This window comes from Zalophus californianus, chromosome 9 (assembly GCF_009762305.2).
Source record: "Zalophus californianus isolate mZalCal1 chromosome 9, mZalCal1.pri.v2, whole genome shotgun sequence".
In the NCBI taxonomy this organism is placed as follows: Eukaryota; Metazoa; Chordata; class Mammalia; order Carnivora; family Otariidae; genus Zalophus; species Zalophus californianus.
The window spans coordinates 21,305,767-21,328,537 of record NC_045603.1 but is presented as its reverse complement, the minus strand read 5'-3'; the positions used below and the strand labels follow the sequence as shown (position 1 = coordinate 21,328,537).

The window sequence follows — 22,771 nt, the reverse complement described above, 5'->3', positions numbered from 1 at the left end:
TGGTTTTATATTTTCTTGTCTCTATTGTCCACAGTTCTAGTGTGAAAGCTAAAAGTACAGGCTCTGATGCCCGACTTTCTGGGTTCATCTCCCATCTCTGTTTAGTTTCTTAGTTGTGTGCACTTGAGCAAGTTTACCTCACCTCTCTGTGCCTCCATTTCCTCATCTGTAGATGGCATAATAATGAATGGCACCTATCTCAGAGGGTCGTTGCCGGGGTCACATGAGTTGACTGCTTAAAGTCTGACACAGAGAAACTACTCCATAAAGGTCAGTTATTACCATTATCAACCATCTAAAATCACCACGAAGAAACTTTTGTAGACTTAAGTGTGTTTCATGAGCAACATGAAAGCTAATTCTTTAGGAATGGTTAGTGTTTTCAGCAGCCATTGACCCTTCAGAAAGAGGTTCTTGTGGTCTCTGTCTAGTACTGCTTCCATAGTGTGCTCTAAGAGATAAGCAACCTAAGAATATCTAGGGACTGAGAATTGGGTTAGAAGTTCTACCAGTGGATGCTTTCTGTAGTGAGAGAGTGTACTTATCATATTGTGATTGGATTTGCTTTTTTTAAAAAAAAATTTTTTTAAAGATTTTATTTATCTGATAGAGCAAGACACAGCGAGAGAGGAAACACAAGCAGGGGGAGTGGGAGAGGGAGGAGAAGCAGGCTTCCCGCGGAGCAGGGAGCCCGATGTGGGGCTTGATCCCGGGACCCTGGGACCATGACCTGAGCCAAAGGCAAACGCTTAACCGACTGAGCCACCCAGGTGCCCCTGGATTTGCTTTTGATGAATGAGTGAGCTTTTTTGGAAACAGGTAAAGACTTGGTGGAGTGATCGGATGTGTGATGTCCTGGGGTCTTAGCATTCTCAGCCTTGAGGGTTTGTGGATGGCAAATTTGGTGGCCAGAAACTATCCTTTTAAGAGCACATGGCTGACAGGAATTTTTGCAGAAACTGACAGGCTGCTTCTAAAATTTATATGGAAGTGTAAAAGACTTAGAATAGCCCAAACAATTTTTTTAAATAATAGGGGCTTTCATTTCCCAATTTCAAAACTTATTATTAAGCTATAGTTAGGGCATTGTGATACTGGTGTAAGGATAGACATGAAGATCAATAGAAAGAATCGACAGTCCAGAAATCGACTTTTATGTTCAACTGATTTTTTGACAAAGGTGCCAAGGCAATTAATCCAGGATAGCTTTTCTAACAAATGGTGCTGGGACAACTGGATATCCACATGGAAAATGATGAATTTAGATGCTTACCTCACACCATATATAAAAATGAGCTTGGAATAATCATGGACTTTAAGAGCTGAAACAAAACCTGTAGAGGAAAAATTAGGAGAAAAATCCTTAAGACTTCAGGTTAGTCAAAGATTACTTAGATATATAAACAAAAGCACAGTCTGTAAAAGAAAAAACTGAAATTGGACCTCATCAAAATTAAACATTTTTTTGTACTTCAAAATACAGCATGAAGAAAATGGAAAGACAAATGGCAGACCAAGAAAAAATATTTGCAGAACACATAATCTGAAAAGAGGATCGAAAACATATACGCTTCAATAATAAGACAAAAATCTCATTTAAAAAATGGTTAAAATACTTGAATAGAAATTTCACCAAAAAAGACATAAAAATGGCTAATAAGCACATGGAAAGGTCATCAATGTCATTAGTCATCAGGGTAATGCAAATTAAAACCACAATGAGATACCATTTCATACCCACTAGAATGGTTATACTAAAATAGATAGCAAATATTGGTGAGGATGTGCAGAAATGGGAGCCCTCATACATGCTGGTGGAAATATAAAATAATGCAGCCACTTTGGAAAATAATTTGGCATTTTCTTAAGAAGTTAAACATATACCTACGGTATGACCCAGCAATTTCACTCCCAGTATTTACCCAAGAGAAATGAAGAGATATGTCCATGTGAAGACTTGCACAGGTATGTTCTTAACAGTTTTATGCATAATAACCTGAAACTGGAAACAACCTAAATGTCCATCAACAGGTCAATGGACAGGCATCATGTGGTAAGCCCATATAGTGAAATATTCCACAGAAAAGAAAAAAAGAAGGAACAAACTACTGATATGAGCTGTGACTTGACAAACCTCAAAATTATTATACGTGATTATTATACTTATTATTATAAGTGAAGGAAGGCAGTATAAGTATTATATATAGTATAGTAAAATCTACTATAGTATAAAGTAAAGCATAAGTATTATACTTATTATTATAAGTGAAAGAACAGACACAGGAGAGCATATATTGTATGATTTCATTTATATGAAGTGTCCAGAAAAGACAAATCTATAGAGCCAGAAAGTAGATTAATGGTTGCCTGGGACTGGGAGTAGGGATGAGAGATGGGGATTAACAGTGAATATAAGGGATGTTTGGGGGGTGATAGATCCATTCTATCTGCTTTGTGCTTTAGCATAAGCACATAATAACCACCATTATTGCACAATTTGGTAAATTTACTGAAAATCATTGTCCACTTGAAATGGATGGACTATACAATATACAAAATATCCCTCAGTAAAGTCAGAGGAGGCAAAGCGGAGGGTGTGATGGGGAGGAAACAGAGAGAGAGAGACACAAAGAGAGACAGGTGAGAACAGCTGTAGCCAGGCTATTTGGATCTGACACCTGGCAAGTCTAACCTCTTTGCCTCAGTTTCCTGTTCGTGAAATTGGGAAAAATGAGTTACTAATCACAAAGCAGTGTTGGGAGGATTGTGATAATACACGAAGCATGCTTAACAGCATTTGGGCCATAGAGCTCGATAAAATTTTAGCCATAATAATAATAGTTATTATTGGTAGTAGTATTTAATCTACCAAGGATCCAGCTCTGATTTAGATAACTTAATTCAAATCTTGAAGAAGGGTTGGACTGCAGCTTGCAGTTGGCAGTGCCCAGTCCTGTGGACGTGACTTTTGGGCAATCTGAGAGCCCACAGCACAGGACTTGTCAGGCGTGTGCAGACTGGGAGATTGGAGCACTGGAGCCTTGCAGATGAAAGCACTGTTTCTTCATGGCAGTGTCGTTTACAGAGGTGTCACCTGCTGCCAATAAATATGGGAGCAACATGTGCTATTTTAACCCCACTCCAACTACCCTTTAGGTTATATCCCACTATGTGCCAGGTCCTACCAGGGTAGAGGCCAGGTGATTTGGAGGCGTGGAGGAGGGACATCGTGTGGCTGAGGGTTACTGGAGGAAGAGATGTCTTGGTGAGACTTAAGAATCCCCTGACACTTCCCAGATGAAGGGTGTGGAGTGTTACCGGGGCAGAGGGTACAACTTGAGCAAACCCTGGAGGCTATATGGGGCTCCATGAATTCAGTGAAGGGCTGATATGAAGAGCAGAGTGACAAGAAACAAGGCAGGGGTCCCATGGAGGGCCTTGTGAGCCATGATAAATAATAAAGAATTTGGATTTCTCCTGCGGACAATGAGGACCCATGAAGAGGTCTAAGCACGTACCAGGACTGGCTCCAATACCTTCAGTTAGGCGGTCCCAATGGCGCCTCCACACCACACCTTGAGAGATCCTGCTCTGTTGATCAGGAGCAAATGAATGCCTTCCTAGATACTTGCAGTTAGCCCCCTGGAGCGCAAGTGTTGCTCCAAGGACCACATCCACACTAGTGTCTGGCTGAGAAACTGTTTCATGGCTCCCACGAGGGACATATGAGGCGTAATGGGGTGGCTGAGAGCCCGTCTGTAAGGCTAGACCTCAGAGAAGCAGAGACTTGTAAATGCTTCATTCACTTCACCCTGGGTGTCTGCTCTGGCTGACAGCCCATTAATAAGCCCCAGCGGCTGAGGGGCAGGTATTGTGCTGGTTACTATAGCATCACCTTGGAAAGGATCACTCAGTGAGAGCCATGGGCTGGGCTGAGTGAGGCAGGAGAGGGATGTGGTCAAAAGCAGCAGGAGGGGCTGGAGAGAGGCTGCAGATGCTGTTGCTGGTCTCAGGACACCTCGTGGGCTGGAGCCCACTTCAGCTTCTCCAGCTGCAGCCCCGGGGAGGGAGCGAGGCTGCACTCTGCCTGAGAGTGGCTGCCTGAGACAGTGCCACGGGCTGCTGCTGAGCTCTAGCTTTCAAGGGACTGCTCTCCCAGCCAGACACTGCTTGGCTTCTTTTTTTGGTGGTGGTGGTGGGGGGGGGGACTTGGGGGTATTTCATCTTGGAAGCTCTGGGCTGGGTTTCATTTCCTTTTTGATGTTAAGTAGTTACCTCCATGAGAACTGACTTCAGGTTACTCATCTAGGAGGAGAGCAGAGTGGTCCCCACGCTGGAAATGAGAAAGGATGACAGTTTCTGAGATTTAACTGTTAATGCTTGGAGGTCCCCCTCACCCATTCAAAATGCCTTTTAAAACATTTGATACCTTCAAAGAAAAAATTCTGAAACCTGGAAAGGAAGGAGTGAAGAACGCCGTGGGAGATTCATTGGGGATTTTACGAAGGTAAAGTCTGAACGCAAACTTTAGGTTTATTTCTGAGTAGTTTCACATTGCCAGTGTTTGAAAGACTTTGCTTCATATTTTAAAAAGTCACATTTTTAAAAAGGAATGGGTAGGTCCGATTAGACAGCTTTTAGAGCCCCTTCCAGCTCCAATACACTGTCTCTGGAGGGAAAAAAAAAGATGCCTCGAAAGTATAAGATTGAATTAGGAAAATAACAAGACAGACATTCTGCTTATATGGCAGAGCCGGTGATTTTGTATATTGTGTGTTTGGCATTGAATCAGAAAAGATATAGGGAGATAATATTTCCTGTTAATTCAATAATAATGACAAAATCAGGAACCCCATTACATGGTTATGCTTTTAGTTGAAATAATTTTTAAGAAATTTTCACTATAAATGAAAATTAGATGTGTTTAGCTTGTGATATAAACTATATAGGGTGGTTGCTGATTGTATGGTTTTGAAAGAAAAGAAGAGTTACACAATAGTTTGAAGAAAGTATCTTTAAAACTTAGTATTTAGGTAAAAAAAACTTACATGGTTACAGTGGGAAAATATTATGTACTATCATTAAAATGAATGTTTTTGTCCAAACCAAAAAATAAATATTTTTTAAAGTAAAATACATAATTATTGGAAGGAGAGTTTGCCGCAAATGAATGAATTGATGTGACATTTTAATTTGTGATTTTTTTAAATAGATATAGCCTTTCTAGGTTTTATAGATGAATTAATAAGCAGTCCTTATGTACAAGGTAAGGTGACTTCTTTAAACCCTAGATATAAATAAATGTGAAAAATACTCCTGATAAGATTTTTATATGTTTGAATGACTATTTCTAATCCTGATGAGTGAAAATGCCATCTGGCATCTCCTTTTAACTTTTATATGGTATCCCTTAAATTAAAAAAAAAAAAACAACTTTAGCATGCAAAGGACTATTTGTAGGCACACAGAGATTCACTCCATTCCTTGGGTTTTATAACACAGGGGCTCCTGTCAGTGTTAAATTTCCACTGTATCACTCTTTTTTTTAAGATTTTATTTATTTATTCTTAAGAGACAGAGACAGAGAGAGAGGCAGAGGGAGAAGCAGGCTCCCCTCTGAGCAGGGAGCCTCATGTGGGACTCAATCCCAGGACCCTGGGATCATGACCTGAGCTGAAAGCAGACGCTGAACCATCTGAGCCACCCAGGTGCCCTCCACTGTATCACTCTTGATGAATTTTCATAGGAAGAGAACTGGGTTCAGCCCTTCCTTTAATTTAAAAGTTTAAAACAAAAAGGTTTCAATTAGACCCACGCTGAATTACCGTGTATAGATAAAAACCTAGCTGACAGCAGGATAAACCAGCCAAACATAGGAAGTGATTATAATGACCTTTTCTTTGAAGAATGTTTTAGCCTTGTGTTTTGTACTCCCCAGGTAAAGTCCATCTTACTGTGGTGGTGTTCATTTGATTAAAAATGAAAAAGGAAGGCACAATGGCTTGGTTGTCATATTCAAGTATGAGGACAAAGGAATCTGACAAAGCCAAGAACAAAAACCATGACTTTGGACTATAGTCAATTACAGTCCCCATTATAATCATCAAACTCTGCACCTTAGTTTATACAATATTTGACAAGGAAGCACTTAAGAATTTTCTTTCCAATATTAAGTTGAATTGCTTTTTTTTGAAATTAAATCACTTTCTTTGGTAAGAGACTTATTCTAAGAGCTGGTTTTGCAGTGTTTGATTAGATGATCTACTTGAAGATTCTTTTGTTTGCCACACTGGTTTGCTTAGGAATATAACAAAATTCATAATTTCCAAGTTGTACTACCTCAACCCGAAAAGGAGCTATGTGTTTAGGTCTCTGGATGGTTTCCTTGGAAGTGAATCACAGCACAATAGATAAATGGCTAACAGGGCTTGAGATGCAGAATGCACTAAATGCATGCTAGATGTTATCACTGTTGGCTTAATAGTAGGATGACTTGAGAGATGTTATCACTGTTGGCTTAATAGTAGGATGACTTGAGAAAAAATAGAGCCAAACTCGAACCCCTTCTTTCTGTGATCCTAGAAGGAAATTATTGGCAGAGGAAGGCAAAAAAAAAAAAAAGGCATTAATTGACTAGCAACCCAAGTTGACCCTAAGTAAGCTCTGACAGTCTTTGAGCAGAGCTCCAGAATTAGGGCTCCTCCAGGGAGACCAACTCTGTCACACACTTGGTGTTCACCTTGTCTATAAGATATTTATATATAAAGTGCCTTGCCCAGAGCCTGGTATATGATGAACATTCCCTCCCCTTGCTGATTTTTTCACCTAAAACCAGTTAGCAGAATCCAATGGGGAAAAAAAATCAGAAGAAAACTGAAATCATCATCTAAATGGAATTCTTGGGGTGCTTTTTTTAAAAAAAGATTTTATTTATTTATTTGAGAGAGAGAGCACACACATGCATTGAGGGCAGAGGAGCAGAGGGGGAGAGAGAGAGGGAGAGAGAATCTCAATCAGACTCTGCGCTGACCGCTCAATAGTCGATCTCACCACGCTGAGATCATAACCTGAACGGAAACCAACAGTTGGGTGCTTAACCGACTGAGCCACCCAGGCTCCCCTCTTGGGGTGCTTTTTAATTACCAAGAGTTCCTCATGATCAGGGGAGTGGCAAATGCATAGGGAAGCATTTGAAGTTCACACATGGGCTGATTACAGTCAGGCATTGTTAGCCTTGCTGGAGAAGAGTCATTGATAAAAAGCAGCTGAACAATTTCATCAGCTAAAAGTTCAATAATATTTCAGAAGTGTAGGAAGAAAGAATATGCTCACTTATAGTCCAGTATTAGAACAGATGACATAGAAGGCATTAAATTTGGAAGTTGTTATCTAGAAATTGACATGTAGATTTATTCAATTTACATGACAATATGGGTGTCCTCTAATTGCTTATGTATAATAAAATAATAATGGCAGACATTATCTATTCCAGGCCCTGTAAACACATTTAATTCCATTAAACCCTATGGGGTGGGGCTTATTGCAGTTAACCATTTTAGATGAGAAATCTGAGGCACAGAGAGGTTAAGTAAGTTACCCAAGGTCGCATAGCTTCTAAGTGGCAGAACTGGGTTTCAGACCAGATGTTCTCTGCCCATCATTCTTAGTCATTACACTCTGTGACCTCTCTGTCTTTGCTCTTCCCACTTACTGTGTTGAAACTTAATGACTCATTTAGGTTTAGGGAGTTACTTGGGCTGCAATGTAGCCAGCAACCTCTGGATCTTATGGCAAGTATGGGCTTTTCTCCTAATCAGTTGTAGTATTGTAGTATTCCCTAGGGGAAACGGAAGGGGTGCCTGGCCTCCTTATAAGTGTTTATATCTTCCCTTTAAAGAGATGGAATCAATTCTTTTGTGTTGTGTCCATCCTCAGCATGCAGTGACTGTGTATTCAACTTATGTACCAGACATGCACTGTCTACTCCATTGCCAAATGTCAGTGTGTGAGAGCGGCCTCTGAGGTCAGGTGAGCCCAGGTTCTAATGGCTGTGCCATCATTTATTTCTCCCCGCACAACTTCAGGCAACTTGGCTTCCAACTGGCCAGGGTAATTCTAGTAAAGCAAAGTCAGGTTGCATCTCTCCCTTGCTCAAAACCTCCCCATGGTTTCCCACCTTTCTCAGAATTAAAGCCAGCATCCTTTCAATGGCCTTTAAGGCCCTACCTGATCTGTGGGAACTTGAGAACTCTGACTTCATCTCTGGCCTTCTTTTCCTGCCTTACCCGACTCCAGCCACACTCTGCACTCTTACAGAAACTCCCCAGACCCACTCCTATGCCAGCTTTTGCATCCTGTTTTTCACCCTGAAAATTTTTCTAATTGCCTGATGGCTTATTCTCCTATTTTCAAGTCTCTTCTCAAAGGTTACCTTCCCAGGGAGGACTTTCCTGACCATCCTATTTAAGGAGAAAGCCCTCCTTCCCTCCTCCTCTTCCCTCCTCCCCATCTCTCTCCCCTGCTTCATTTTACTCCACTTCTATCTTAGCTAGGGTTTCCTAAAAGTAGACCCTGAGACAGGGATTTGGAGAGCCTAGGCTGTGATTTACGGAGGTGGAAATTGGGAGGCAGGGTAGGAAAGGAGAAAACCAAGCAAGGATATGATCTCAGGTAATATATAGGGGCCAGCTCACAGGGGGAGGGTCTGTGGCATAACTGGCACTGAGCTGTCCCTTTAAGCAAAGGGGCCAGTCTTTTGTGTCTCTGCATCAGTCAGTCGTGGGCTGTGGCCTGCCCCTGCTGAAGATCAGGACCAATTCAATCAGCCTCGCCACTGCGGTGACCCCTGGCCTTGCCTTTTGGTCTTGGCATGAGGACCCCAACCTGACTGGGCAGCAGTGATAGCTATATTTAATGGGATTTTTATTGTATTCCCACGTGGAAGAATTCTTCCGTGGGCATCAGGGCTCCTGGACCCACAGAGTCTTAAGTTGAAGAGATGAGATATTCCGTAAGTGAGTTACTGGGCATGATGGTAAGTGGGCTACTCCCACTTCCACCCTGTGTTTCTCAGACCAATATATTCTCCTATTGGGGACCCAGCACCATTATAATAACTGTTGGTTTATGGAACATACTGCATCCCGAAGGACAGCACCCTATCTTCACAGGGATTCCTCTCTGAGCTGAGGCCTCAGCTGCATCTCTAAGAGGCTTCCTTTGCACCAGCTTCGGCACGGTGCAACTCGTGGTAGGACCAGTGGCACCATTGTCCTGTGCCCCCTGCCGTACCTCCTTTGCCATAAATTGTGTGTCTTGGTCTTAGGTGATGTTATGTGGGATCCCATGTTGGATAATCAGGGTTCTGTGAATCCTCAGGTAGTGATGCAGGCCAAGACTTGCAGGCTCACATATGGAATATATGTCAGTCCCAGTCAGGGTGAACTGCTGCCCTTTCCAAGATGGGAGGAGTCTGATATAAACAATTTGCCACCAACAAGCTGGTTTGTCTCCTCAGGGATTGTGCCATATCAGGGGCTCAGCATTAGTTTGGTTGCTGACAGCAGTGGTAGCTACATCAGTCTTGGTGAGTGGGATCCTAGACATACCTTCCATCTCTGCTACCACGGCTACCCGACGTGCCACTCGTCGTTCTGGAGGCCAGAAGTCCAAAATCAAGGTGTCAGCAGGACCACGCTCTCTGTGAAGCCCCTGAAAAAGGGTTTGTCTTTGCCTCTTCCTCGCTTCTGGTGGCTGCAGGTAACCCTGGGCATTCCTTGGCTTGTAGACACGTACATCACTCTAGTCTCTGCCTCCATGGTCACCTGGCCTTCTTCCCTGAGCTTCTGCGTCTGTGTTCAAATTCCCCTCTCTTTATAGGGACACCAGTCATTGGATAAGGACCCAACCTAATCCAATAGAACTTCATCTTCACTTGATTGTAACTGCAAAGACCCTATTTCTAAATAAAGTCATATTTACAGATATCAGAGGTTAAGACTTGAACATATCTTTTTGTTTTTATTTGGGAGCACTCTCCTGATTTTTAAACTCTGGAAATGAATCCAAATTCTGAAAAACCACAACCCCCCCCCCCAACCATACAAACAAAACGTGTCTATGGACTAGACTGGACTTTGAGCTGTCTGTCACCTATAAGCTTAGGCTTTTGGAATGAGAAAGCCATAGAGACCAAGTCTTTTAACTCTTATTTTTTTTCTTATTGTCCATCTTATCATTCCCTGATTAGCTAATAATCACTGACTCTCTGCTTGAATGAGGGGAGAGGAAAGGATGAAATTACCAGGAGGAAAATCAAAAGAGGTTAACACTTCAAAATCTGCGTGACTGTGCCAGGTGCTAGGGATATTTGGTTCCTGACTTTGAACTTATTATGGTCTACTGGAAGAGGGAAATGTTAATTTTAAAAATAAAAAAAAATACAGGTAGTATGACAGTATTGACTGGGTAGGAGTTGAATTTTATTGAGATCTTTCAGAATTTGATGTCCTGAGAGCCACACTGTTGAGATACTATTGCAAATCCCAAACTAGCTCTGGGAGTCAGATTTTAAGTACCCCCGCCCTTCTTTAAAAGTTACCATTTATTGATTATTTATAGAGCGCTAGGAATGATACCAAATGCTTTACAAACTTTATCTCCTCTCGCGCTCACATTAGTCCTGTTCCCTTTCAGGGAACCGAGGTTCAGAGAGGTTAAGTATCTGGCTGACATTCACACAGCTAATAAATACCGGATTCAGCATTTGACACAGGATTGTCTGACTCTAGGGCATGTTTCCTCAATCCTTCTTTCAATATTCTTTCTCCAAAACCTTTAAAAATGTCTACTTAGGTGAAGCACTTGATATGTGTAAGGTGCTTTCTAGTTCGGTCCTGGGGCGTACTGGCAGGAGGGGGCTTGATATCAAATCTGGGTTGTGTTTCCACTTTACCCACTGCAGCTGGGTGCTCTTGGGCAAGTTTTTGAAGTGTTCGGAGTCTCCCAAGCTGTAAGAGAGAGATGAATTCTACCTCTCAAGATTGTTCTGAGGATTAAGGGAGATTATGTATATAGATGTATATATAAATAGGTACCTCACACAGTACCAGTGTAGAAGGTAGTAAACATCCTTCAGCCCCCTAATACTGTATTAGTTTGCTTGAGCTGCCATCACAAAGCACCAGAGACTGGGTAACTTAGGAGACATTTATTTTCTTACAGTTCTAGAGACTCGAAGCCCAACATCAAGGTGTCGGCAGTTTGGTTTCTCCTCAAGGCCACCTACTCGCTGTGCCTTCACATGGTCTTTCCTCTGTGGACATGCAGTCCTGATGTCTGTGTGTTCAAATTTCTTCCTATAAGGACGCAGGTCTTACTGCATTAGGGCCAACCCATATAATCTCATTTAATTACTCTTTTTTTTAAGAATTTTTTTTATTATTTATTCATTTGAGACAGAGAGATAGAGAGATTTTAAGAATTTTTTTTATTATTTATTCATTTGAGACAGAGAGAGAGAGAGAGAGAGCAGGCGTAGTGGGGAGAGGCAGAGGAAGAGGGAGAAACAGACTCGCTGCTGAGCACGGAGCCCAATGCGGGGCTCGATCCCAGGACCTGGAGATCATGACCTGAGCCAAAGGCAGACGCTTAACCATCTGAGCCACCCAGGCGCCCCGACATTTAATTACTCTTTAAGGCCCTTTGTCCCAATACATTCTGAGATCCTGAGGGTTAAGTCTTCAAAGTAAGAATTTAGGGTCGGGCAGTGGCGGCACAATTCAGCCCATAATGAACATTTACCATAAGTGAGCAAGTGAATAGATTTTAAAAAGCCATAAAATGATCTGTAAGTCTGCTCGTTTTGTGTTCCAAATGTTGACCTTATTGCCTACAAAACCAAACCAAACCTGCTCCACAATTACTGGGTACATATGAATTGTAAGTAAGTAGTTCTGTAAGTGCCTAAAGGCTAGGGAGCATATCTTAAGCAATTAGACTCCCGGGGCTGACATGTTTACTGGACAACTGTGTTTGTGAACAATGGGCTTATACTTTCCTAGTGTGTAAAGGGCCAGCAACCCACAGAATGTAGCTCTCTGCATTTGGAGAAACAACCAGACACATGTTACCCTGGCAAGAATGAAGATTCTCTGATCTTACAGACCAAGTGCGGGCAAACACCAAAACACCTAATATGATAAACAGCTCTTTTGGATAATTAAAGCCCTTCACTTCTTATGACCCCAACCCTCTTTAGAAAAACAAACAAACTAGTTTCTGGGCAGGGGTGAACAGATCTTCACCTCTGCATTTAAGTGCTTCAAGTCAGGAGTGAGGTCTGGAAGGGGTCCACCAATTCCATTCAGTTGAATAGGGATTAATCATGTCCAGGCTATACGCTGAACCCTGGGAATAAAGAGGAGTCAGAAATGTCTCCTGCCTTCAACATGCTCACATCTCCTGGGGAGGCATTCATTCACTCATTCACTTTCTCAAATCAACAAATATTTACTCAACACCTACTATGCTGATGAAAGCAAATAACTAACTCAATGTGATAAATGCTCCAACTGAAGAAGTGTGAAATACTTAGGACACACGGGGGATGGTGTAGGCCCTAACACTGAATCAGTGTCTACTCATTCGTGCTGGTAATGTTTTACTCATTGTGGTGTAGGCTCATTTAATCTCAGCAACAGCTCTGTGAGATAAATACCGCATTCATTTTACAGATGAGGAAATGTGAGATTTAGAGAGGCCAACTTGCCTTGCCCAGAGTCCCACAACTAGTACAATTTGGCAGAGCTGGCTATCAAACCTGGGTTGACTGATGGCAATGAAGCCTGGCTTGTTCCATCATACAGGGGGAGGGGGTTGAGAATCTTCCTCTCTGAGCTTGGCTATACAAGAAAAACAAATCAAATCTGACTCTTAGCCCCAGCCTGGTGGAAATGAACTTTCTGTTGATGTGGGTCAGTCCTTCCTGCCACAACTAGGTTGTACAAGGGACACACAAACAGCTCAGGGGGTCCCTCTAGTGGTTGATCCATGTTTGTGCCCGGTCGCACAGTGGCTTGAAGTCTGGTGGCTCCGCGAGCACTTGGGGCAAGGGAAATTGGGACCCAGCGCTCAAGTCTTTTCTCCACAGCTCCCCACATCCTATCTCCAACTTGGGGTAGTGTTGTAGGAGGCGGCTCAAGGTCAGGCAGCTGTAGGTTCTGCTACTTGGGGAGCCCATACCTCCTTCCGTGAAGCTTATCTTCCCCTTTATCACACTACTTTTCTCTCAGCCCCTCTACTATTGTGTCCTTCCTCTGGAAACTCTCAGGAAATCCCAGATGGCATCAGGCACACAGATGGTGCTTGTGTTGGTTCAGGCTCTCTACAAAGACAGGGACAGATACATAAGAGATTTATTGAGGGAAAATGGGGAAAGAGCTGAGGGGGACTGGGAGAACATTTGGACTGTGATGCTATCTGTGTAGGAGAAAGGGAAGGAAGATTCTATAGGAAGAGTCTCAGACCATACCCCAGTACTAGGAAGTTTTGCAAGGCCAGTGGGGAGCCCTGGAGCCAGATGCCTGTCAGACGAGTCTTGCCTCTTGCAGGAAAGGGATTGCCCTCTATCCCTGCTGTGCTCAGTGCTTGGTGGGGAGCAGCCTGTGGGAAGGTAGTCCTCCAGCCAAAGCCCTGGTGCGTTCAGAGCATAGCAGCTGGGGCTGTCTTTAATTAAGCTCCTCAAGGCTCCATGGTGCCTGAAAATGTTAGTCTGTCTTACTCTTCCTCCAAACATCTGCATGATTATAGAGAGATGCCGAGCTTATGACTTGTAATAATTTTATTAATAGCAATAATAGTAGTATTTACCATCTGGCAATAAAAAGCTCTTTCATGTACCAGGCACTGCACTAAATAATTTATGTGCATCATATCATTTAATCATAAACAACCCTATGAGATAGCTATGACCATTAGCCCATTTTAGAGATGGGGTTTGTTATACACTGAGTTGTGTTCCCCCCAAATTCATATGTTGAAGTCCTAACCCCCAGTGCCTCAGAATATGACTGTATTTGGAGATATGTTCTTTAAAGAAGTAATTAAAAGACAGAGAGACCAAGAGACAGACTCTTAACTATAGAGAGCAAACTGATGGTTACCAGAGGGGAGGTGGGTAGGGGTTTGGGTGAAATAGGTGATGGGGATTAAAGAGTACACTTATCATGATGAGCACTGGGTGATGTATAGAGTTGTTGAATCACTGTATTGTACACCTGCAACTAATATAACACCATATGTTAACTATACTGGATTAAAATTAAAAATTTAATAAAGAAAATAAAAGAATGTAGAGATTAAACAAAAAATAAAAGAATGTAGAAATTAATCAAATAAATAAATGAAAGAGGTAATTAAACTAAAATGTGGTCTTTAGGGTGGGTCCTAATCCAAATGACTGGTGTTATTATAAAAAGAGGAAATTTGGACACAGAGATATGCAGAGGGAAGGTGACGTGAAGACAGCCATCTTTTTTTAAAATTCTTTAATCTTTTATTTAAATTCAATTAATTAACATATAGAGTATTATTACTTTCAGAGGTAGAGTTCAGTGACTCATCAGCCTTATATAACACCCAGTGCTCATTACATCACGTACCCTCCTTAATGTCCATCACCCAGTTAACCCATCTCCCCACCCCCTCCCCTCCAGCAGCCCTCAATTTGTTTCTTATAGTTAAGAGTTTCTCATGGTTTTGGCGATTTACAGGTCAAGGAGAGAGGCCTCAGAAAGAACCAATCCTGCCAACACCTTGATCTTGGACTTTTGGCCTCCAGAATCGTGAAAAAGTAAAGTTCTGTTGTTTGAGCCACTCAGTGTGTGGTACTTTGTTATGGCTGCCCTGGCAAGCTAATACCAGCATATTGTAGCTTCAAATTGTCAAGTAGCTTGGCCAAAGTCATAGAGCTAGCACATGGGAGAAATAGCACTCAGCTTCTCTCATTCCAGTTTGTTCTCTTAAATACTTTCCTCTACTGGGTTGTCCACGGTGGCTAGGGCAAGGTCCAGAATGCAGATGCTCACTGAGACAGAACACAGCCTGGTGAGCCGGGAAGCACACGTGAGAGGGAATCAGTGGACCTGATAGTCAGGGGAAAGCCTTCCCACCCTGCCTTTACCCTCTTCTGGCTCTGTGGTCTTGGCCAATCCACTCTTGCTTTCTGGACTACAGTTGTATTTATGTCAAATGGAAGTATTAAGTTTCCTATCACTCACTGAGCTGTTTTAACCATATTGAGGTCATTATACAAAATGGAGAGAGAAAACTGAATTTGTTTTATATAAATATTAGTGTAGTTGTTATATATTATCCCTGTTTTAGCTAATACTGCTAATACTATGGTAATGGTGTGTCAACATTGGAGCAACAGTTTTCCATACTATACAAATTATAAATGTTCTGATGCCAGAAATTCATGGAGACCATCGGAGCTATGCATTATAAATAGTCCTGTGATCCAAATGATTCTTGGACATCAGTATAAGTGACATTACATGGCATCAATGCTCAGTCTAACAGAATGGACTCATTAAATGATTGTGGGGATTAATGTAAAAAAAGTAGCTGGTCTGTATTGAGTTTTTACATGTATTAAGTTCTGTTCTAAATATAATAATCCACTTATGAAAATCCTGAGAAGAACCCCACGAAGAAGAAACTACTTTTATAATTCCTAGGTTACGGATGAAGAAACAGAAGAAGCCCAGAGAGGTTAACTAGGCCAAAGTCACACAGCTAAGCAAGTGGAAGAGTAAACATTCAAACTAAGTTACACTGGCTCCTAGTTTGGGTATAGGATGAAGAAGAAATGAAGCATCCAAGATGACTTCAAGATTTTTGCCTGAGCAACTGGTGGAACAAAATTATCATTACTTGGGAAAGATTTCAGGAATTAATTTTTTTTTCGGGAAACTCAGTTTGGATATGTTAAGTTTGAGATGCTGATTGTGTGTCCAAGGAGATGTCAAATAAGTCTATTTATGAAAATTGGGATCTGTATCTAAAACCCACAGATAGGATCACCTACAGGGTGTAGCTAGAAAATAAAAGAGATCTTTGAATTGAGTCCTGGGCATCCCAGTGTTTACAGGTCAAGGAAGTAGGGAATCAGTTTACGAGACAAAACAGAAAGAATGGTCAGAGAATTAAGAGGAAGAGCACATGAGTGTGGTTTCTTGGGAGAAAATAAAGGAAGAACTTGTGTTAAGTACTGATAGGCTGATTACATGAGGACCTAAGATGACCATTGCATTGAGTCAAAGGTCAATGGAAGGTATTGATGACCTTAAGAAGAGCTGTTTTGGGGCGCCTGGGTGGCTCAGTTGGTTAAGCAACTGCCTTCAGCTCAGGTCATGATCCCGGAGTCCCGGGATCGAGTCCCGCATCAGGCTCCCTGCTCAGCAGCGAGTCTGCTTCTCCCTCTGAGCTTCTCCCCTCTCATGCTGTTTCTCTCTCTTTCTCTCTCTCAAATAAATAAATAAAATCTTTAAAAAAAAAAAAAAAGAAGAGCTGTTTTGGTGGACAAGTTAGGGGATGCCTGGTTGGAATGGGTCCAAGAGAGAATGCGAGGTAGGGAACTGAAGAAAGTGACTTCTGAGTTTTCTTAAAAAAAGACGATGAGAATGGAGGTAGCTGGAGGAGAAAGGGATAGAAATTGAAGGAAAATGTGCCTCCCTACCTCTACCTAATATTTTATTAAGATTTAGATAAAGAGGAAGAAAAGAATCTGCAAATGGATTGACTTTCTACTGTATATCTTTTTAGCATGCTTCAGGTGACACTAAAATCAAGGTCAAGTGCAATAGTTAACTAGGTCATGCAACGTGGATGAAATCTGTCAATACTCTTCTGGCAGGAAATTCAGTAAAGCATATTGTTGAGGACACAGACTTGGACTTGGATTTGCATCCCACCTCAAATGACTTAGTTTCCTGACCTGTATAATGGCAAGATAACACCATCTATGTCATGGAGTTGTTGTGAACTCAAAATGACTTAATGCCTATTAAAGTGCAATACAATACCCAGAATATCAGTAATTTTAGCCACTGTTATTTATTTTCATGACAATAACAACTTTTAAAAAGGCAGGCTGCATCCTACTTTGGGTTTTCCCTTTTCTTCTTTGGTAGACCTTTTCTTTTTGCCTAGTATACTTCCTTTTTTCTCTAATACCGGCCTTTCTTCTCTGACCATTTTTCTTCCACTATAGAAAAATTGATGGGACCAATGAGGAAGAAGATAACACTGAGCTGAATGAAGAAGGAAGACCAGTGCAAACTTCCAGGCAGAGGTCCCCCCTCTGCAGCTGCCACTGCTGTGGCCTTCCCAAGCGCTACATCATTGCCATTATGAGTGGGCTGGGCTTCTGCATTTCCTTTGGGATTCGGTGCAATCTTGGAGTAGCCATCGTGGAAATGGTCAACAACAGCACTGTATACGTTGATGGAAAACCAGAAATTCAGGTCAGTGTCTGTGTTTGGTGGGAGCTCTTTTGGCCACAGTTGTGCCAATACTTTGTTATAGGAAAGAAAGCACCTCACCTCTTCCATTGATGTGACAAAAGGGTAGAATGGCTACCATGTGCCAGGCACCGTGCAAGGTGAAGGGAAGAGAATGATGAAGAGCACAGGTTGGCCCTTGTCGTCACAGAGTTGCACAAGTAAGTCAGCATAATTCATGGTTGCAGGTACTACGTTGGAGGTGTTCAGAATGCTGGGGGCCAAATAGGAGAATGCTGACCCAGATATCAAGAAAGAATTCCCAGAGAAAGTGATGGCTGGTTCCGAAAGATGAGGAGGAATTGACTGACAAAGTGTGTTTTAGTGAAGTGCAAGGAAGAGTGAAGAAAAAGGAACATCTTATGTGAAAGACTGTAGGAGAGAAGGAGAGGGAGGGAGAGAGAAAATGATGTGTTTAGGAACTGAGGTAGGAGTTCATCTTTTCTGAGCCATGGACCCCTTTGGCAACCTGCTGTAGACTTATGAGCCCTTTGTCAAATAATGTTGTTGTTGTTGTTTTAAAGATTGTATTTATTTATTTGACAGAGAGAGAGACACAGCAAGAGAGGGAACACAAGCAGGGGGAGTGGGAGAGGGAGAAGCAGACTCCTCACTGAGCAGGGAGCCCGATACGGGGCTCGATCCCAGGACCCCGGGATCATGACCTGAGCCGAAGGCAGCTGCTTAACGATGGAGCCACCCAGGCGCCCCTCAAAATAATGTTTTAAATTCTTAAAATAAAATGCATGGGATTATAAAGGAAACCAATTATATTGGAATACAGATATCAAAGTATTTAAAAATAAAATTAACGATATAGAAACATATGGGCTTCTTTATAAACACATCGATGACAAAATTTAATAATGGGTCTAAAATTACTGTAACTTTGGGGCGCCTGGGTGGCTCAGTCAGTTAAGTGTTTGCCTTCGGCTCAGGGTCCTGGGATCAAGTCCTACATCAGACTCCCTGCTCAGCAGGGAGTCTGCTTCTCCCTCTGCCTGCCACTCCCCCTGCTTATGCTTTCCGCCCCCCTGTCTCTCTGACAAATAAATAAATAAAATCTTTAAAAAATAAAATAGGGGCGCCTGGGTGGCTCAGTCGGTTAAGCGACTGCTTTCGGCTCAGGTCATGATCCCGGGGTCCTGGGATCGAGCCCCGCATCGGGCTCCTTGCTCTGCAGGGAGCCTGCTTCTCCCTCTCCTCCCCACTTGTGCTGTCTCTCACTATCTCTGTCTCTCTCTCTCTCAAATAAATAAATAAAATCTAAAAAGAAAAAAATTAAAAAAAAATAAAATTACTGTAACTTTGAAGTTTGAAGTATAAACCATAGTTTAAGATAGTGATGACAACTGTCATATGAACAGGTTTATAATTTCCACTAGTGATGGAGTCACAGGTACTGATAATACTACTTTGGTTTGTTGCCTACATTCATAGCCACAGGAAATGCTAAATTTCAGCTAGCAGTTAGTGAAAATAAAAATGCTGATTTTTCCCATCAAAGTTCACAGATCCACAGCATTCCATCCTGGGACAGGCTGAGAACCCCTGTAAGAGAGTAGAGCATGATTGAGCTTCAAGAGAGGGAGACACCAGGGTGATCAGGGGTTAGGCCAGGTAAAGCCTGATAAGCCACGGAGGGAGTCCTGGGTGGGCTTTGCACAGAGTGGTGGTATGATTGAATCTGTTCCAGAAAGATCGCTATCCAGCCTGTGGTCTCCCAGTGGACTGGGATTGAAGTGAGTGGAAGCAGGAGGCCCAGTTCAAAGACTGTTGTAGTCATAAGCAAGTTTGATGTGACTTAAAAGCATTAAGGAGGGCACATGATGTGATGAGCACTGGGTGTTATACCAAACTGATCAATCATTGAACATTACATGTTCAAATGAGCATTACATGTTCAAAAACTAATGATGTACTATATGGTGGCTAATTGAATTTAAATTTGAAAAAAAGCATTGTTTTTATGAATCACTGGAAAGAAAATCTGGCTTATTTCTTCCATGGTATACCTAGAAAAGTATGGAGGCCATGGGGAAAAAACCAAAAGTGTATGCCCAATGGATACATGTTTCGTTGTATTGAAGACGCGCCCGGGAATGACTCGTGCAGAGGTACATGCACATTTCAGAGAGGCATCTAGTAGTTCTCTGGTCCCTGCCCATATGTGGAGAAACATTTACATCAGAGTTTCCCAAACTGGTGTTTGGCACATCACTGTTCTGTAGGCTGTGCTAGGTAGAAGGTGTTGTATGAAATGGGAGCTTTTATTGTGCTGTGTCCTGTGAGAGTCTCCAAGAGGGGGCTGTGGTATGCATTATTTCCCAAACTTTATTGTAGAACACTTTCTTTCATGCCACATCTATTAGCATTACCTGGAACAGTTCCTGCCAAGCACTGGTTTGGGGAAATTTGATCCTGATCCATTAAAAAAAAGTCTTTAGTTGGCCCTGCAGGCTTTCTTTTCTTTTAGCTAAGAGATTATTCTGCCAGAAGAAAAGAGCACAATGGAGAGTTTTCTAGCCTCTTTTTGATGCCGCAGCTGAATTTGTTCTAAAAGGATATGCCAGTTGTTTATTTTTTGGTGGGGAGGGAGGGCAGGAGAGGTGTGATGGGGCAAGCCATGCATTTTTTAAATAATGATATATATTAGTGAGGTTTCAGATGTGTATCACATGTATTCTCCCAGCCTTTTGTAAGCAAGGCCAGCTAATTAAAACTGGTCTGCCGAGGCCCAGATCAAAATGAGATGCTGGTGTGCATTTCTTTGTTGCCTGGAAAGATAGGCCTAGGTCAACAGAGTCTGTTTGGAGGCATATGGAAAAGACATTTTGATAAACCTAAGGAACAATGCTAGTGTGTGCTCTCTAGTTTCTATGGTTTTCCCTTTGGAGTCTTAGAGAAACTGATCGAGATCTAAAATATGCTTTGCATCATTTCTTCTGGTCTCAAAAATAGGAGTTTGGGAGCATTTCAGAAGCTCTAGGCCAACTCCAATTTATAGTAGGCCATTTCTCTCTACTCAAATAGAACAAGGCTTACATGTCAGCTGAGCATGTTCAACCTGATGACAAAGATTTTACTAATTGTATTAAGAAAGACTCTGAATGACTGGTATTTTGTTTATTTGGTTTTTCATTTTATGGGGTGAACTAGATATTTTTCACTGAGATATTTTGAAATCCTCATTTTCAAAAGAGGGAGAGAAGTAAGCAGTATGAATATATAGGTCTTACAAATATTTGGCATATACTCACTAGTGGTATACAGGGTAGTTTTAGCTGATGTGTGAATTCTCATTTTTAGTTTAATAATTACGAATTTTAAAGCACGTGAATCACTTAGAATAGCGTCTGGCATATGGCAAGCAATCAATGATTGATGTTTGAGAAACTTTGTGATTATCTCTTTTTACCTTCAGGAAAAGTCCAAACTCCTTCCCATGAATCATGAGTCCTGTAGAGAGGATGGGCTTTCGAATTGGCCAGACCAGGTTTTACACTTGACTTCTTTTGTTTATTAGCTCTGGGACCTTGAGCAAGTTGTCCTTATGTCCTGGTCAGGGATTGCTGGTTGCAAGGAATAGAAATGCAGTGGAACCAGGTCAAGTTAAAAAGGGAATTACGGTAGGGCTGTAGGGGATCTCATGAGAGTGAGGGGAAGAAAGCAGGTCTGATGTGTATATTTGTGCAGTCTGTGCCCTGGACAGCGGGGAGTCCAGCCTGCAGTGGGACTGAAATCCTGGCTGTACTCCATGAGGGGTGGAAAAGGAGTCTTTACCTAATTCTTTGCAAGGCATAAACAGAGGCTCTGCCAGGAAGGGCAGAGTGGAGCTGGCCCTCCTAGGAACGAGGAAATCCTTAACTAAGGTCTCCAGCTTGCTTGCTCCACACGGTCCCTCATCTGCTTCTCTCTGAGTATGCTCCACTTTCCCAGGTCTCTCCATGGACTGTTTTCTTTCCTTTTCCATGACTTCTCACTGTCCTCCAAAGCTGAAATGTCTTGCTTGGGAACTGACTCACTTTGGCCCTGACTAAAAGGGGACTTGCTTCAGTTCAAGTATTCAGTCTTGTCTAAGTATAATTTCTGGGTTCAGATTGTAGAGTGAGACAGACGGAGAAAGGCAGAGCGAGACAGAGACAGAGAGAGCCTGATTGGCCAGATGTCCAGTCAGCCAGGGTGAGGATGGGGAATGCTTTCTGAAGGAAGTGTGAGCAGGGAGGCAGGAACTGCCATTTCTAGCAGTTTTTTGCTGACCCTCATTGCCCTTATTGTAGAATGGGAATAAAAGGCCTGCTTTATAGATCAAAGGAGATAATTTGGTGCTAATATATTAAGTACCTATATTAGTTTCCTAAGGCTGCAGTAACTAATTACCTCAAGCATGGTGGCTTAAAACAACTGGAATTTATTCTCACACAGTTGTGGAGACCAGAAATTTGAGATAATTTCACCAGGGCCACACTCACTCTGAAGGCTCTGCTGGAGAATCCTTCCTTGCCTTTTCCAGCTTTGGGGGCTCCGGGTGTTCCTTGGCTTGTGGCAGCGTAACTCCATTCCCTAGCTCTGTCTTCACATGAGCTTCTCCTCTCTGTGTGTCTTCTCCTCTTCTGTCTCAAATCTCTCTCTGCCTTTCTCTTTTAAGAACACTTGTCATTGGATTTAGAGCCCTGCTAGATAATCCAGGTTAACTGATCTCAAGATCCTTGATTTTATTACATCAACAAATGCTGCTTTATTTTTCCCAAATAAAGCAGCATTCAGAAATTCCAGAGATTTTGTGTATAAATCTTTTGGGGGTCTTTCTTCACCCAACACAGTACCTGACACAGTGGTTGGCTTATAGTAATGGCGCATGCATGGGGCCATTATGATTCTAATGGGGCTCAAGTGATGATGAAATTCAGTTCTCAGCAGGCCCAAGTCCTGTTTGTCATGTATCATCTCCTTCAGAGAATACCTGGAAGAACCAACGCTTTAAGAGAGAAAAGTATGAGCAAGAGACATTGTGATTAGTAATTAGCCTGTGGATGAAGTGGACCCCTCTGCCTTGGATTTTTGGTTCCTTGATCTTGGCTCTCCTTGTAACTAGTTGCATGACCCTGGGCAAGTAAATTAATCTCTCTAAGCCTTATTTTCCTTATCTACAAAAGAAGAGCCAAGAATTACCTCTAGGTGTTCTAAGAAATAAGGGAGGAAATACA

At 42.1% G+C, this 22,771-nt stretch overlaps 1 protein-coding gene across 4 annotated transcripts in view; it reads left to right on the top strand.

Moving 5' to 3' along the window:
• Positions 1 to 3,442: 3,442 nt before the first annotated feature.
• The window catches only part of SLC17A8 (solute carrier family 17 member 8), a 47,199-nt gene continuing 27,870 nt past the window's right edge, over positions 3,443 to 22,771 (top strand). For 2 of the 4 annotated variants that reach the window (XM_027595600.2, XM_027595597.2), the window contains exons 1-2: positions 3,921 to 4,507; positions 17,276 to 17,528. In XM_027595600.2, the coding sequence (XP_027451401.1) occupies positions 4,377 to 4,507; positions 17,276 to 17,528 (384 nt within the window). In that variant the 5' untranslated portion in view covers positions 3,921 to 4,376. Of the gene's footprint in view, positions 3,505 to 3,788; positions 3,869 to 3,920; positions 4,508 to 17,275; positions 17,529 to 22,771 lie in introns of those variants that run through there. The other 2 variants (XM_027595599.2, XM_027595598.2) reach the window with 2 other exon arrangements.